Genomic DNA, 17,394 nt, shown 5'->3' on the forward strand with positions numbered 1-17,394 from the left:
TGACCCTATATGAGTTATATGCAGGGTAGAAATATAGTAGAGAAAGTAATTGTGTTGCTTCAATTAGCATTTAATCAATCGTCAGACCTAACAATCTGGCAACTTGTATAAAGCCCAGGCTTAGGCTGAAACTTTGTTAGAGACCCGATCAGAATAGTTAACAGATTTATCTCGGAGGTTGTTGAAGTGCTCAATTTTTGATTTAATGCATCTTCATATGTAGTTAGAACTGACTTTGGAAAATTAAGGCATCAAGTATTCAATAAACCTTAAAGTTCCATCGTGAATCGTTAGGCTCTTTTGTGTGTATAGAAATTCGGGTCTGCTTCATGGTGAATAAGGTGTTCTGGCAAATTCGGATGGCATACCTTAGAGGGTTGTTAACTTTTCTGCATAGTCATTGGTGCATACTGCGTGTCAGTCTTCATTGGTTTTTGTCATCCATTCAGCGATTATAGAAAATATCCACTCAATGACTAAGTAAGTATAAAATAATATAATCACCACAACCTTCGAGTGATGTTGCAAAACAACGTTTACCCTCTTTAATGCGAACCATTCTGTATACAGCACTTCATTCGTCACCTCACTCTGACCTGGTTCTGCAACTGGCAAAGCAAACATCAATTGATACACATAAACTGAGGTTGTACAAACAGTTGATTAACTTCATGGTCAAAAATTTCGAAGGGTTTGGAGAATCCGTCTGTACTATCCATTTATGTTTCGCTAGTAGGAACAAGCTACTATAACCACCTAAAGTAAGAATAAGGATAACTACTTGGCAAAATGTTGTTTATGATGAGATAAGAGCTTTTTCTCGGGCAAATAGTCACTCCAACATATTATGTGTGCCGATCAGTCATACGGAACTTGGGATCTGATACTAATGTACATCGGTTCTAGTCGTCATTTTGGCACATCAAGATGAGATTGTCAGGAAAAACCTCAGAGTAGTAGAGGTGGAAGTGGTATTGGTTGTAGTAGAAAAAAATAGGCAAAGAAGATAATATGGATAGGTAGGGAACAGTAGTTTAAGATGAAACTTAGAATCTAAGGAAATACACTGAGTGATTGCACCTATACCATTCAGTCAGTCACAACGTAAAACTTCGTACGTACATACATCAGTTCGATTAGCCATACCACGTTGACACAAAGATGCAGTGGTCGATTCAAATCCCATAGTGGTAGAAGTAGTCAGAGTATAAGCATTAATGTGAAAGATTAGGGTTTGAAGATGTTATTCAAGGAGTATAATCCAGTGAAATAAATTTGGGAAGAAAAAAGATCGGGACATGCAGAATTCAGATTAGAATTTGGGAGAACACAAAGAGCGGATGCACCTTCGCTATTGCAAACGATTTTGAGCCATGTCATTCAAGGTCTCTAACCATTGATTGCTATCATGACGCGGATCCCAACCAGGTAGTCTACACCTATCAACATGACTCAGTCCACTTGTCAGTGACTTCATGGATTTGTGCTATGTTTTGATCTGGCCGCAACTAGCTTTCTTCCAACCTACTCCTACACCATAAAACATCGCACCTCGGGGCAGTCGGTGGTTGGGCATACGTAACACGTGTCCCACCCATCTCAACTGATGAAGTTTCACTACTTCAATCGATTTGCCATACTTACCTAGTACCCGTTTCCTAACACGACTTCATCACTTACTCGGTGGTCCCAGGATATACGAGCAATGCTTCGAAGATACCTATGATCGAATACTAGTAACCTACGAATATCCTCTACTCTTACCGGCCATGTTTCACTGCCATAAAGTAGGACGGAACGAACTGTTGTGCAGTAAACCCGTCCTTTGGTTGGTAGACGGATATCTCGCCTACTCCATAAATTACGCAATTTGGCAAAAGCTAGATTCGTCTTCTGTATCCTTGCTGAGATTTCGTCACACCAGACCATAAGGGTTGATAAGACTCCCAAGATAAGTGAAGCGGTCAACACGCTCAACTACTTCACTCCCTATCATTAGTTCAGGTTTCGATGCAACCCAATCCTGAAGTAACATCTGGCATTTCGAGGGGGAGAATCCCATTCCGAACATGCTTGCATTGTTGCTTACGGTGGTCCCTCAGAAAGCTAAATTTATTCCTCTGAACAATACATTTTTAAACCATGAAATTGAGGTTTTTGTCTACGGCGTTTACTCATTGTAGAATTATTTTAAGCTTTCTTCCAGCCAGCAGATGGTCTATTTTGAAAGATATAGGAGGGTTATAGCGAGGAAAGCAACGTATTTTTGTCGATTAAACTAAATTAAATGCCACATCACAATGTGGATTCATCTGAAGTCAGAGTCTTTTTTATTGTCAGTCATAATGTAAAACCTAGCATAGGTGTACTTTAGCTTAGATTGCTAAATCACATCAACGAATCAAGATGACTTTACGTGATAAATACCAAAGGAGTTGAAATGAATGATTGACTGTGAGAAGCCTAAATCTTAGCTAATTGATTAGAAGTCATGCGTAATAAACTTATCTGTTGACTGCTTACAGTGGAATTCTTTTACAATTATATTAGCCACCTTTGTGGAAGCCATGTACAGTTGGAGATACGGTATACCATTAGTAAAACGGTGTAGATATGAGCCAAAACATGTTTCAACCCATAGTTGTTACACTCCACACCACAGAAAAAAAATCCACTAGGCAAAAGGTGGTTCTTCTGCATGAGACCATGCAGACATGTTGTGCTCCGTAATTTTCATTCGACCTAATTTTTGCGATTCCATCCAAGTTCTTGTTGGATGATAAAGGATCTGTTTACCTCTTTTGAAGTTTCATGGGTGCTGTATGCCTTAGTCCAGTATCCTGGACGCAACTGGTAGCAGACTCTTCCTCGATTGGTTACCACATACATCGCACTTTTCAGAGTTGGGTACGACTTTCTTTGTTCCAGATTGTCAGTTCATGTATTTTTAAGTAACCCAGTTAGCTTTTTAGTCAGAAATCCACCCTTATCCCTGAAGGGAGGAGGTCACAATAAAGTACTAACCCAATCAACTAAATCAAAAGTGATGGGTAAGTACTCAGATAAAAAGTAGCTCAGTAATCAAGTACGAATCTGATAAGTGATCTTTAATTGGTGATTTAATTTATTTCTCAATGAATAGATTTATGGAGTGTGTTATGTTTTGTATCATTTAGGCGCTGAGTGTTCAATATGTCGTCAGAAGATGATTGGTCAAAGTTACCCACTCTGTCCAAAGTACAGCACAAGGTACTTAACATTCTTCCATCCTAATCCTGACCCTAGCTCTGGAACGCACGTGTGGCGGGATACGAAGAAGCGTTCAAAATATTTTCAACAGAAACAAGTGGAAAAAGCCCTGTTTTTAACGAATATGTTGGATTAATGAAGAAGTTTGTTACTGATTCTCATGCTGGAGCTCAGGAAAAAGCTCTGGATGCTGTCTTAGCATACATAGAAACAGCTGCAGCAGCCACGAAGTAACTTTTGAGTCTTCTCTAACTTTTGTTAGATGCGCTGGAGATATTTGTTCCGGTATCATATCAAAATGTCTAGGTTCTACTCGAGTGAAAACAAAAGACAAGTCAATTGAGTGCCTACTGATGCTGATAGAAATCGAGCGTCATGAATTAGTAATAGAAGAGCTCATAAAAGGTTTATCAACTAAAAATCCAAAGGTTGTTGTCGGAAGCTTACAGACGCTTCGTGAAGCTCTAAAGTGAGAATAATTTCGCTAACTACTTATTTGTACGTAGTCTTTTTGGCCCAACTGTTGTTCCGATCAAACCTCTTTTTAAAGAGTTTGGACGACTACTTGATGATCGAGACCAAGGGATTCGGAACGAAACGAAAAATCTCATTGTTGAGGTCTACAGATGGATAGGAGTAACCACGAAAGACTTATTAAAGGATATCAAACCAGTTGTGGTATGTATACCAAGTGTAATTCTAAAAACGACTTTCAGATGACTGAGTTATGTGAATTATTTAACTCTATTCCACCCGAAAAACCTGTTCGATTGAGATATTTACGCAGTCAAAAACCTAAAGAAATTACTTCAGATACTGGGACTGAAAATGGTCCTAGTGATGGCGCTATTCCAGGTGAAACCCTAACCGACCAGGTTGATTTAGATGATATGATTACTCCTGTTGAAGTTCTTTGCAAAATCCCCAACGATTACTGGCAAAAAATAGTAAGTTCTTCGTAATAAGGTTGATCTCGTCTTTCAGGGGGAAAAGAAGTGGCAAGATCGGCGTGACGCTTTAGAGGCAGTTGAAAAAATTACGAACGTTCCTCGGATCGTTCCGGGTGATTTCACAGACCTCGTGAAAAGCTTGATTCAGGTACGTTGTGACCCAATTATGTCTATAATCTGCAGGTTGTAAATAAAGATACTAACATAATTCTGGTGACTCTTGCTGCTAAAATTTTGGGACAAATAGCACGAGGATTAAAATCTAAGTTCAGTCCTTACTCCCAACAAACCTTACAAGCGTGTTTAGGGAAGTTTAAAGAAAAGAAGCCTAATGTTGTTCAAGCTCTAAGAGAATCTGCTGATGGTGCTATATCTTCGGTATGTTCTTTTATTTGCACATAAATAGCATGTTTCATCATTTCATATTGGCATGGATGTTTACTAGGTCTCATTTTCCATTCGATTTTTTTCCAAGGTAACTTGAATTTTCTGCTTTTCAAATATCCATAGTTGAGATTTCAGCTCTTGAAATCGAAAGTTTGATTTAGTTGAACCTTATTGTGTCGAAGATCCTACTAGATAAGTTGTCGTCTAGCGATTAGTATAGGTAAATAACTTCACTGACCAATATTTAAAGCTGAATTTGAAATCTTGTCCAGTGATTAATACTGACATTCCACTTTGTTTATCCGTATTAATTCAGCAGGTATAAGTTGTCTATTTGGCAGTTAGCGAGTGTTTGATCGAAAAAATCACAAATACATCTCAGTAAGTGCACGTTGTTTAGGTAAAGGACTTTTCTACAGGTACCTGCAAATACCACACCATATTGTTTATTCGCTGCATTTAGAAACTTGATCAATAAGTTTCAATACCGAGAACTAAATAGGGTTGTACTAATTACTATGCCGCTCTCGATTGGTTATCAGTCAGTGATATGCATTAGGTTGGTTTTTCAGTCCGTTAGTTTAATGTGAAAATGTTAAGGACTGTTCAACCCGGCTTTTTGATATATATATATGTATATATATATATATATAATCTGGTAATATTTATTTTTGTTTTTTAACTTATGAGATTTCAGACACTTACTAAGTTTATATCAAATACGCCTGTTTAAAAAAATACGGATTTTTTTAAAGCACTGTTATAAAAGTGTCATCTTTGTAATCGTTTTCTTTTTACTTTTTATTTTTGAGAATGTAGATTGCATTCTCACACTAGCGATATCGTACCAATTTCTAGTGATATAATTGTTTCATATTCTCATTTTATTGACTTGAATTGAGGAATTTGTATGCGATTTCGTCTTTTAATGTTATGGTAATATGACACTTTAACGTCTGAATTTTTTCAGCTATCTTAAATAAGTACCTTAATTATGCTTTTTGTGGGTAAACGACTTGCTATTTATCGTTTAACTCACTTCATTTATTTTTCACAGATACCACTAGCAGACTATGATATACCGTTTCAACAGTTATGTGCTTCTTCGTATAGTTTTAGTTATGGTCAAACTAGTTTATAACTCTACTTACCATTCTTTTTTTAATAAGTTTGACGTTCTGTAATACTTGATAGAGTGGTTCAAAGCACTCACTTGTGGTAAATCATTAGTTGGTGGTTAATGACGCATTTTTTTATTTTTGAAGTGCAATTTCGCCTAATCCTTTTAACTTGTCACCAGTTTACTTCCATAGATTTGTATTTTTTCCTGTTGATCCCTTAAGGTTGCATTTCGAGTTGTTGTCAACTCTAGCATTACATATACAAAATTATTTCTATGTATAAAAAACAACAATGGAGACTTTGCGGTATTAGTTAGCGTTCGTCGCTCTTAAAGCACAAATAACTCTGAAAATCATCTACTTCTTTTTAAGGTTTAAATATTGTGTTCACTTGAATAGGTAAGATATTAATAGGATCTAATCACATGCTTGACAGTGGATCATGACCGTGTCCTTTATATTCATTGAGATTTCTATGTCTTAAGATACCTAATGAATTAGGGTTTCATCGATGTGTTTATGTGTCGGTTATGTAACATAAAGGCCTCTTGATTATGAGATTCGAATAGTAATTGTAATGTCGATAGTTTTAATCTTGCTTCTTTAATCTCTTATACTCGGCTGCCGTTACTTTAACTTACGTTGTTGCTACCAAAATTTTCCTAATCTTTAACAGTTACTATTTTCCGTTTCCAGACTTCACTAGATCATTTTGTGGATGATATTGTAGCCGCATTGGGTCACAAAACACCTAATGTACGTGCAGAAGCAGCTTTAATTCTAAGTAGAGCGTTCAAAAAATGTTCTACCACATCACTAAACAAAAAGATTTTAAAATCATTTACTGTACCCTTATGTGTAACATGCAACGATACTGATCCTGAAGTGCGTGAATGTAGTTTTGCCGCGCTTGGTGCTGCAATGTTCGTCGTGTCGGCAAAAACTATCCAGCCCTTTCTCAGCGAACTTGACTCCATCCGCCTGGCGAAAATCAATGAATGTTGCGAACAAATAGCGTCTGAACTTAGTAATTCAAATAACTCTGGTTAGTTTAGGATTTCTGTTACATTTCTTATCAGTGGTACATCTTCATTCCCAATCTTTATTTATAACTACATGGTATTTCTGTCATAGATTACTCGACAATAGATAGTTGTGTAGTGTTTTGTTATAATCCAGCCTAACGCACGTGTGTAAGACGAATTTGGGCTACTAAACTGTGAGGAATTATTTTTCTAGCGTAGTGGGTAAACAGACTCGAAGGCTCCTGGTCTAGTTAGAATAATCTAATGTTTTATCACGAGCATGATGTTTCCCTAATCCCCAAATTGTAAATTTCTGGCCGTAGTAATTTCAACTGATTACAATATGAGTTTTTTGGGACTGAATTTGTGGGATGATGTAAGTGCTTAAAGTCCCTAAAATTAGTTAAGATTGTTTCTGAAACCTTAAATAGCTGAATCGATTAGAAGAGTATATATCTGTTACAGATAACGGTAAAGCTAAGCAGCTGATGACACAGTAATTCGAAGTTTTTGAAAGAAATAGTTAGTAGGAAAATGCCAAGTGGTATCACTGTTTAACTACTAAATTATCACAGCAGTCTGAAAATGTTTCAAATCCTTTTAAAATAAGTTGACAACTTTGGTAAATTTTAATTTTTGTTCTCGACTAATTGATTTTTCTTCAGAGCCGACGTACCAGACAGATTTTTGCATGTTTTAACGTTGAAATATAAACCTTTTACAATCACAACGTCGTCAGTGAAAAAAATAAGCGTTGGTTTTGTACGTTAACGGAGATAGAGTTGTATCACTTCCTTTGAGGTTTAATGACTCTAAGATGTTCGAATATCAACCATTAATTTCTGTCCCTGAGTATAACTAATGACCAGCCAGATTTATAATTATCTCTTTTAGGTAGTTAAAAAGGCTGAAGATATCAAAAAGATTTTAAAGTCAGAAATAAGGATTAATAAAGTTCTCATCGAATATATATCTGTTCATGGAGCTCCATATATCTCTGAAACCGTATAATAGTTTCCGTGCATAGATCTTAGATTGACCGTTACATTTGATGTATGATTTTATCGTGTATTCATATCGACACGCTTAATAATGCTGTTTCTTTTGATAAGGATTAGAATTGCAAAACGTTAGTTTTATACCTCAATATCACAAAGATCATTAATTTTTCGTATACTTGTAAGCTTTTAAGTTGTAAATGAATAATTTTTTCCTATTCAAATCAGTAATCATTACAATCGTCATGATTTGGCAACTTGGGCTAACACACACATGTGTGCCAAGTTTTACTTTGATTCTGACCAACTAAATGTGATCAGCATCTGGCTTTTGCTATTTATTGCGGGGTGTAATTTCTCGTTTTATTAATTGTATACTCCCCGTACCTTACCTCCGTGTCCAAAACCTTACCATCCTCACACTGATTAGCAGGCATATAGAGTAGCGCAGATTTTTTCCATTTAGCTGCTTTTTATAATTTCATTTTTATCAGAGTGGTATTCCAGTTCTAATGTGTTTTGCACTTATTTTTGGTAATATAGGTAACCAACCAACTGCTACTTCGATAAGTATATCTACATCTGCTAAACCCAATACTGCACCACGTCGTGCAGCACCACCGGTCACTCGTCCTAATACAGCGCCCAGTGGCACTGGACAAGCTACTTCCGAATGTGCTACTAAAACACCAACCTTAGGGCCATCTAGTAAGAAATCGACAGCACGTACAAAATCTGTTGTTGAGAAATCGAAATCCACGATTCCAACAGAAAACTTGTTAACAGAGGATGAAATATCTCAGAAAGCTTCTGAGTGAGTTGTTACTAGTATCAGTCACTTTATTTTCTTCGATATCTTATGCCAAATATTAGATGGTTTTTTATGAGCTAAATTTTGCAATGATTACGAAAAGATTCCCAGGAATCTGACTAGTGATTACCATTATGTTATTCTGTTATAGCATTTTGTTACAAAGCTGCACAGAAAACAGGTTGATAATGGATATAGAAAAAAAACGGAGTAAGTGGACCATTATTGAACATCAGGTTCTGATACATTTGTCAGGGGTTTACGTATTCGCTATGTTGACTCGTTTTGGTTGGATACTTAATGATAATTATAGACTCATTCACCAACAATTTGATTGTGGACGCTAATGATATCACCCAGTTTGACCAAACCGAATTAGATTGAATGGGGTTCTAATCGGGAACTTAGTAGCTGGAAGTCGAACATCCTAACCACTAGGCCTACCGCTCTACTGCCATGTCAGAACTTGTGGATGTAGAGTCTAGAAGTTTGGGTCAGGTAAGTAAAAATTAGATGATGAAGAATGAACCAAAAGGTTCAGTGATCGATAATAAAGAAATACTTCTTAGCTGCTGATGATTTGCTTGAACGGTAATCTTTAGAATTTAGTATTTTCTTCTCTTCGTTATTAAAGCTCCATAAACAAACATTCCAGCCAACATTGTTAAATAAATTTACTTCGTTCTAAGCATCGACTGACAGAAAGAAATAGACATAATTTAACGATTTCCATAAATATGTGTCTACTGTTTCTGTACCCAGTTCACCTCTCATTTCTGTACAACGCCACACCGTCTATTTGAACGCGCGCCTCAGGCACTAATAAATTAAGCTCACGTATCAACAGGTAATTATTAGGCACATATCGTGCGTTGATTGCCGCTTTTTACGAAATCTCTCCCTATTAAAACTGGAAGGGTTAATTAATAATTTTAATGGATGAATTCATCCTCTGTAAACTAAATATATTTGTTTAGACTATATGTGGTGTTTTTGGTTATTTTAGATAATTATTTGAATGGAAAATTCAAAAAATCTTTTCCTTGACCGTAATTTATGATTGAATGTGTTTTAGGCTTCTTGGGGAAGCACTTATCAAGCAATTATCTGATACGAATTGGAAAGAACGCTTGCAAGCGGTTGAACAAATGAAGTCTAACATACATTCCTTTATCAGCTCTGATGTACCTGTTCAAATTTTGTGTCGGGCTGTTCTGCTTAAACCTGGAATCAAGGATACTAATTTTCAGGTACTTAGTTGTGTTTTGAGTGAAATCATTTTTGTCGGTTTTTAAGTGACAATTTATGTCAAATAATTTTGTTATGTTTACTATCATGGCTTCATCGGTGTGCAACACCTATGAAGTTCTAGAGTCTTCAACAATCAAACTCATAATCGTTTACTCATGGTTTTCCGACCCCCATAACATCGACTTTCTAAATTGCGTTAGTGTTTCTTGATAGTACTACAAGTTTTAAAGTCCTTTGTAGTAGCCTGGTAGGCACCTTCGATCTCAGAGGCAACCGTTAATATAAAAAAGAAATCGAGCGAATATATTTGCCATCAGTTTTATACCTGTTCTCATTGGTCAATTAGAACGAACTAAAACCTGAATTTTTAATATTGTATTTCAGTTTACCAAGTGCTAGATACAACTGTGTGACTTAATCAACAGGAAAACTGTAAAAGACCGCAAAATTATTCGTTTATAAATAGTAATTGATCATTGAATTAAAAGATTGAAAATCGATACATCTCTGTTTATCTATTCGGTCTTACTTTATATTCCAAAATAATGTTCATCATAACATTAGGTGTAGAAATATGTTCGAAATAATCTCAATGATTGCAGGTAATATAATTCCAGCGTTTCACCTGATAATTTGGTCCAAAATTCTTCAGGAAAATAGTCGAAACTAAAGATGAATAACGTCTGATATAAGTATATACGAATTTTAGTTGCTGACAGTAGAATTTAGGACTCGTATGTCGTCATATATAGGACTCGTCATCTTGATGTACCTCGGTCCGAGTATTAATTATTACACTGGGGTTTGGACATATTTCCTTTTGCTCCAAACTCCAGTACGTTATCTATTGAGTCCAGACAGCCACTAACTTCTAAGCATTCAATGGATATGATGTCCACATGACCGTTGCTGCTACCTTGACGTGATGGTCCGACTTGCCTATCGTGGTGAACCAATAGGGATATACTGGCTGGGACAATCGTTCTTCAATATCCTACCATGGCAGACAAGTCGGTTGAAGAGCGGTAAGACTAAGAGCAGCAAACCCAAGGTCTGAGGGCGAAGTCGTACTGCTGACTGTACAGAGGTGTGACAGCAGTATGGTGTTTCCTTCAGACAACCAGTATCTACAACGATGCTGTCTTCCCACAAGGAAGGGTAGGTTTAGAAAAGGTCGACCCTAAAAATGAAGACCTTGCCTTAATCCCACGGATATCCGTCTCTCGGCGGTAAGGTATCAACAAGTACGGAGCTAACACAAAAGTTACAGAAAGGTCTTGTGTGACTGACCTCAGACGGTTGTCCCTTGGGCACTGCGGTCACGCTCTCAGGTTACTGAGACCAACTCTAACCCGATTTCCTTTTCAGGTATTATTATTATTTAAACACATAAATCTTGGTACAAGGAAGCACCAGATACATATGCGCCGCACAAATCTCATTCGATTTGTGTTAGGGCTGTGATACCGACCGGGTGCCCAAACTGAAGCAGGTGGTTTTCTCAGGGGACCACGCTCGGAGCCTTTGACCTAAAGATCTGATCCATAAGGCAGTGGAGCATCGTGAGGAGATGCAGTCCCATGGTAGCCGGTGACCAATAATTGGTTCATGCTCCATTTGTTCCTTCAGGATACTGGAGCCCAGTGTGCACCATTGGTTTGGAATCAGGGTTTTCCGATTCCCCTAGGTGAACTTTCCGTGTCCACCAACCGGTATAAGCGCCGGACATTCGCTCAATTTCGTAAACAACGCCCCTGCCACGAGAAAGCAGTGAGTAGGACTTCCCTGGCAGAGGCTATATACACATGGCCATGTGAGAGCATTTGGAGAGGGAGAGCGGACTCTCCTCACTCTCGGCCATACCAGGGCATTTGGGTGCTCATTTTCAGGTACCTCTAGAAGAACCCTTCTACGGTGTGGGCAACCGGGAAGTGGTAACTGCCTTCATACCTCTAAAATCACTCAAGATCACTGTATTCATAATCAATCTCCCTCTTCAATTCCTATTATTCCCCCTATCTCGACTTTCAACTCTAAACTTCCTTATTTGACGTCTTCCTCAAGTATCACCATGACCAACAATTCTAGTGCGCAAAATACTGTCTACTGAAACCTCACTCCAAACTACACATTGGAGCCTTCAACGTACACACCCTATGTCAAATCGGCCAGCAGGCCTCCCTGGCTAAAACCCTAGGATCTTGTGCGATTGATGTATGCTGTGTCTCCGATACACATATACCGGATCCTAGTGTGGTCATTCACTTGACCTCACCTCGCCAAAACGGAAAGCGGACGAGATACACCCTCCGTTTATCTGGCGACCCGATGGCTAGTTCTCGTAGACTGGCGGGTGTATGCATATCACTTAGTACGAGGGCAGAACAGGTACTTTTAGAATGGATCTCCATTTACAGTCGCTTATTTGCTGTTCGGCTAAACGGCTCTGTAAGAACTCGGAAGGGTAGGGACACACGTCGTTTCTGTGACGCATATATATCTGGTGCCCCCTTGTATTAATATTTATGTGTTCTACACACGCTCCCACTAACTGCAGCCCGGATGAAGTGAAAGATGACTTTTACACAGAGATTTCTGAACTTCTTCAGAAAGCTAAACTCCCAGACATAGTACTCGTAGCAGGTGACTTTAATGCCCAAGTAGGTAGCTTAAACCAAACAGAAAGACATTTAGGTGGGTATTTTCTTTTTCCGGCTAAGCGAACAGATAATGGTGATCGTCTGTTGCAACTGTGCTCAGACAACCGTTTATTTTAGCAAACACTAATTTCAAGCATAAGAAGAGCCGTTTTCTAACTTGGCGACCCCCTGCACTAAACCAACGATGGGCTTATATAGACCATATTGCCATTAGTCATCGCTGGAGAGGCTCGATAGAAGACCTGCTTGTTCTGAAATACATGTTCAGACTCTGATCATGCTCTAATATGAGCACGCATTTGCTTGCGCCTCACTGGACGAAGAAAAGCCACATTAAGAAAACCCATTAGAGTCGAACTCAGTGACGAGAAAGCCAAAGATAAATTCTAGGAACAACTGAAGTCACACATGGGCAATTTCGAAGACGAGGCGGACCCAGATGTTTCTTGGGAAGACATAAAAACAACTGTGGAAACAGCAGAGACATCTATTAGTGATCTGAACCAAAGGGTTTATTGCACTGATAGATTTCCGTAAACTCATCCCATCGGACTCTGAACATAATGACGAGCGAAAGAAAATCAGATCTAGGTTAATTAAAAGTCTAAGGAACGACCAGTGGTGGGCAACGAAAGCAAAAGAGATGAAAAAGGCCGCGGCTGTAGTTAACACTAGACAGCTTTTCAGACTAATAAAAGAAACTGTTTGAGTTTATGAGTATTTATTCGTAGGAAATAGGATATTTGGATTAACAAAAATTCTATACAGGATTTGACACTATCCGGAAGCCCATGTCTAAATAGAAAGCCATTGTGAAGAAACCACTAAAGACTTAATCTATGAGGTAGTACCAGGCGAAGCAACACTATGGTGGTCTGGAGTCGTCGTAGGTTGACAAAAAACTCATTTTGTTAAGATGTTAAAGTTCAAATAGCTATAGCTAATCTGAAACAAGGAAGAGTAGATGGATTGGCTCCAAAGGTCTTTAAGTATGGTGGTCCAATTTCAGCAATTAGGTTGATTAATATTTTGGCTAAAATCTGGGAGTTGGACGTAATCCCATCTGACCGTTCGCAACCACTTATTGTCCCACTATATAAGAAGGGGTCAAAATCATCCTGTGATAACCATAGAGGGATTAGTTTGACTAGTGTAGCATCTAAAATACTAGCCTCAATAATTATCGGACGCCTAACATAGACTCGTGAACTGCAAGCACGAGAAAGTCAGGCTGATTTCAGACCTGGTCGTGGCTGCATCGACCACATATTCACCATTCGTCAGCTTTTAGAACACAAACATGCTTATCGGCGTCCGACAATGATAGTTTTTCTTGACTTAAAAGCGGCATTTGACTCTGTAAACCGGGAGGTTCTGTGGCAGTCTGTCATTGAAAGGTGTACCTCAGAAGCACATAAACCTTGTGAAAGCTCTTTATTCGAGCACTACCAGTTAGGTCAGAGCTTTGCAACCTCAAGTGGTGACCTGTAAGGCTGTCCACTGTCTCCACTTTTGTTTAACCTACTGCTGGAAGTAACGTTCTCGTCGACTGAATCTTGAGGAAGTGATCTCCTTCCAGGAGGTCCACTTATCGACTTAAAATATGCAGATGGCATAATCTTGTTTTGTGATGACGCTGATAAAATGCAGATTTATTTATTTAAACACATACATATTGGTACAAAAGGGCACCAGATGCATATGCGCCACACAAAATAATGAGAATGGGAGGAGAAAGGGGGAAGATGCGTATACATAAGGAAGAAAAAAGGATGAAAAAGAAAAGAAAAGAGAAGAGTAATAGTGGGGGAACTGAAATGCACTGAACAACCATTGGATGATGTTCGGGACTTCTCGACTGTGAGTTTGCGGATGATATTGTCTGTGCCATAATACTATGCCATGCAGTCCGCACTTAATCAGTTGACAATCTATGTCTGTAGGTGTTGTATGTGCTTCGCACCTTCTAAGCGCAAAGTTCTTTTACAAGACTGGCAGGACCCCGATCCTGTACTCACCCTGGGCAGTGAGCAGATTGAAAATGTCGAGAAGTTCGTGTATCTACGTAGCTTCATAAATGCTGGTGGTGGCGTGAGTGATGAGATCAATTCACGTATAGCGAAAGTCAGAGCGACTTATGCCAATCTGGCTAATTTTAGCGCCTTCGTGATGTTAGTCTGGCTGTTAAAGGTCGGATCTACAACGCGTCGTTGAGAGCAGTTTTTCCCTATGCTTTTCAAAAACCTGGCCTCTCCGAGTTCAGGATGTTAGAAGACTCTCTGTGTTCGATCATCGTTGTCTCCGAAAGATTGCTGACATCCAGTGGCAATACCATGTTAGTGGTGCAGAGGTTCGGCATCGTGTGTTCGGGCACAGCGACGATAATTCAATTGGTGTCACTATGTTGAAACATCGACTTCGGTGACTTGGAAATGTTCTACGAATGTCGTTCAGAGTTTCCCATGTCGTGCATTACTCGCCGACGCCTGGACTGGTTGGAAATAGCGGAGAGGTGGTCAGTGTATGACATGGGGTAGTGGTATGAAAAAAGGTGTACAGGACTGGCTTCTGTCGGTCCTTCCCAACTCCCTGTTTGGGGTTCTAGAGAAGGTGCTATACAGTGGCTAGAGATGTTGTCAGATATGGCTCAGAATAGAAGCCAGTGGCGATCATGCTGCAACCTTCTTTTACTTTGGCATGTGTCAAGACCTGAACTAAGGATAGGAAGTGAAGTAGTCGAACGTGTCAACAACTTCACCTGTCTTGAAAGTTTGATCAACCCTAATGGGTTGGTGTGTGACGAAATCTCAGCACGGATTCAAAAAGCTCTTTTGGCTTTCACCAACTTACGTCACCTATGGCGAAGACGAGATATCCGTCTATCAATTAAGGGACGAGTATATTGCGCAGCAGTTCGCATTGTTCTACTTTACGGATGTGAAACATGGCCATTAAGAGTAGAGGATACACCGATTACCACGACGCGCTATGCTGACTAATATTACGGATGGTTTGAAGAAAGTTAGGGGCGGCAGACCAAAATGTGGTATCATAGCTTGAATTCACTAACTTCTAGTCTGAGCCATGTTGGTAGATTCAGAATACTTGGTTGGGGTCCACGTGACTATCGTAACCAATGGTTGGAGACTCTAGGTGACATGGTTCTGAATAGATCACAATGGCGTAGGTGTATACACTCTTTATCTTCCCTTAAACTATGAGATTAAAATTGCTTCATATTTGTTTTCCTTCCGATACTATATACTTATATACGACCTTTCTTTTATATATTTCCACCACTAAATTAACTACTATGAATTTGGTGTTCATCTTGTTGTGTTAACGAGGTATGGAGACTTGGACCGATGCGTATGTGTGCCTGGTCCTACGTTGTAGCCGACTGACTGACTTCTTTTACTTTCCTCATAAAAGTGGCCGTAACTTCTTTGACTGAAAGAATTCTTTCTGTTCGTACCTTTCTGTTTCTCCCATTACTATTATTTTTTTCACTATCATACACTAATCTGTGGTTGTTATTGTTCTTCTTTTGTTTCTTATACGCATCTTACCTTCTTTTTCTTTTCCTATCCTCATTGTTTTGTGTGGTGAATATGTATCTGGTGCCCCCTTGTACCAATATTTATGTGTTCAAATAAATAAATAAATTTTTCCTGTATTATATCCTTATGCATGATCTTTCTTTTGCATATTACTCCCATTGAAGTAACTGTTTGTATGAACTTGCTGCTCATCTTGTTGTGTTAATAATGTGTGGCAGCTTGGATCGATGGATGTTTGTCCTTGGTCTTACATTGTAGCTGACTGACTGCAACATGCAGATGTATGTATCTGTATATTTTATTTATTAAAAATGGAGAAAAAGAGAAGTCTTTTTCTACTACTAGGTTTATATTAGCCGTCTTGATTATTATAAAACTAAAAGTACATTTGGGTATATTAAATATACATACACACACCTCCGTATATCCCTTTCCGAATTTATTTCACACCAAATGACTCACATTGTTACCATACACAAGATCAACGTCCGATCATGATTGAGCAAGCAGATAGTATAGACTTATTTTACACCCTATTTATCGTTGATTATTTTCTTGTGGAAGCTTAAACCAGACTGTCGGGCGAAACGTTGCAATTATTAAATTGAACGAAATATCTGTTCAGTGACTCCTGGTTTTTGTTGTTAATCTAACTAAAATCATTCTTCCATGAAAGCTATAATAATGCAGTTATCTCCACGAACACCTGTAGCGATAATAAAAGGTTGAAAACTGATAGAATCCTTCCCCAAAATCAAATCTGACTTCTGAATTAACCTAATGATTATATCTTGAAGACAATTTGCCAATAAATTTTGTGAGAATTCCATTGATTCTGCATTATTGGTAATAATATGCCTGTGTAATCTGTCATCTGAAAACTTAAGTGTACAAAGTTTTACACATTCAAATTTTTTAATTCCTGTAATCGTTATGTAATGAGTTTCTCCATACTAAAGTTATTTGTTGCAGTGTAAATTGAAATATGTTTTTGAACTAATACACATGAGTTGTGACCGTATATTGATGTTTTGAAAACGGCGTACTTTCATTACACTGGGATTTTACATTTTTGGCTGGCTTTTCTTACATTAATTTACATTATTTTACAGAATCAGGAGTCATATTTTATAAATTTGAAGTGTCACCACTATTACATAGAGTAGATAGAAGTACTTTCTAAAGTGCATGTGGGGTTAACTTTTCACCGTCATGGACATGGCGACAAATTGTTTCTTGAGAAACCGAAATGGAAACCCAAAATGACTGCAACTTAAGCGACATCTATTCAAGGGCAATCACATATGACCATTCTCTTTTGCATGCTGTACTGTTTCTATCAACAGATTGATAGTCATACTTGAACTTCAGCAACAATCATA

The 17,394-nt window shown here is 38.3% G+C and overlaps 1 protein-coding gene across 2 annotated transcripts in view; it reads left to right on the forward strand.

Moving 5' to 3' along the window:
* Smp_054790.1 (putative microtubule associated protein xmap215) overlaps positions 1-17,394 on the forward strand; it is a gene marked incomplete at its 3' end in the record, with an annotated part of 45,721 nt that overhangs the window by 67 nt on the left and 28,260 nt on the right. Inside the window, exons 2-11 of one of the 2 annotated variants that reach the window (XM_018794490.1) lie at positions 3,177-3,249; positions 3,286-3,479; positions 3,512-3,718; positions 3,756-3,927; positions 3,966-4,196; positions 4,234-4,347; positions 4,383-4,577; positions 6,404-6,752; positions 8,274-8,544; positions 9,617-9,828. In XM_018794490.1, the coding sequence (XP_018648897.1) occupies positions 3,193-3,249; positions 3,286-3,479; positions 3,512-3,718; positions 3,756-3,927; positions 3,966-4,196; positions 4,234-4,347; positions 4,383-4,577; positions 6,404-6,752; positions 8,274-8,544; positions 9,617-9,828 (2,002 nt within the window). In that variant the 5' untranslated portion in view covers positions 3,177-3,192. Of the gene's footprint in view, positions 1-3,176; positions 3,250-3,285; positions 3,719-3,755; positions 3,928-3,965; positions 4,197-4,233; positions 4,348-4,382; positions 4,578-6,403; positions 6,753-8,273; positions 8,545-9,616; positions 9,829-17,394 lie in introns of both variants that reach the window. The other variant, XM_018794491.1, reaches the window with a different exon arrangement.

This window comes from Schistosoma mansoni, chromosome 1, assembly GCF_000237925.1.
Source record: "Schistosoma mansoni strain Puerto Rico chromosome 1, complete genome".
Classification (NCBI taxonomy): domain Eukaryota; kingdom Metazoa; phylum Platyhelminthes; class Trematoda; order Strigeidida; family Schistosomatidae; genus Schistosoma; species Schistosoma mansoni.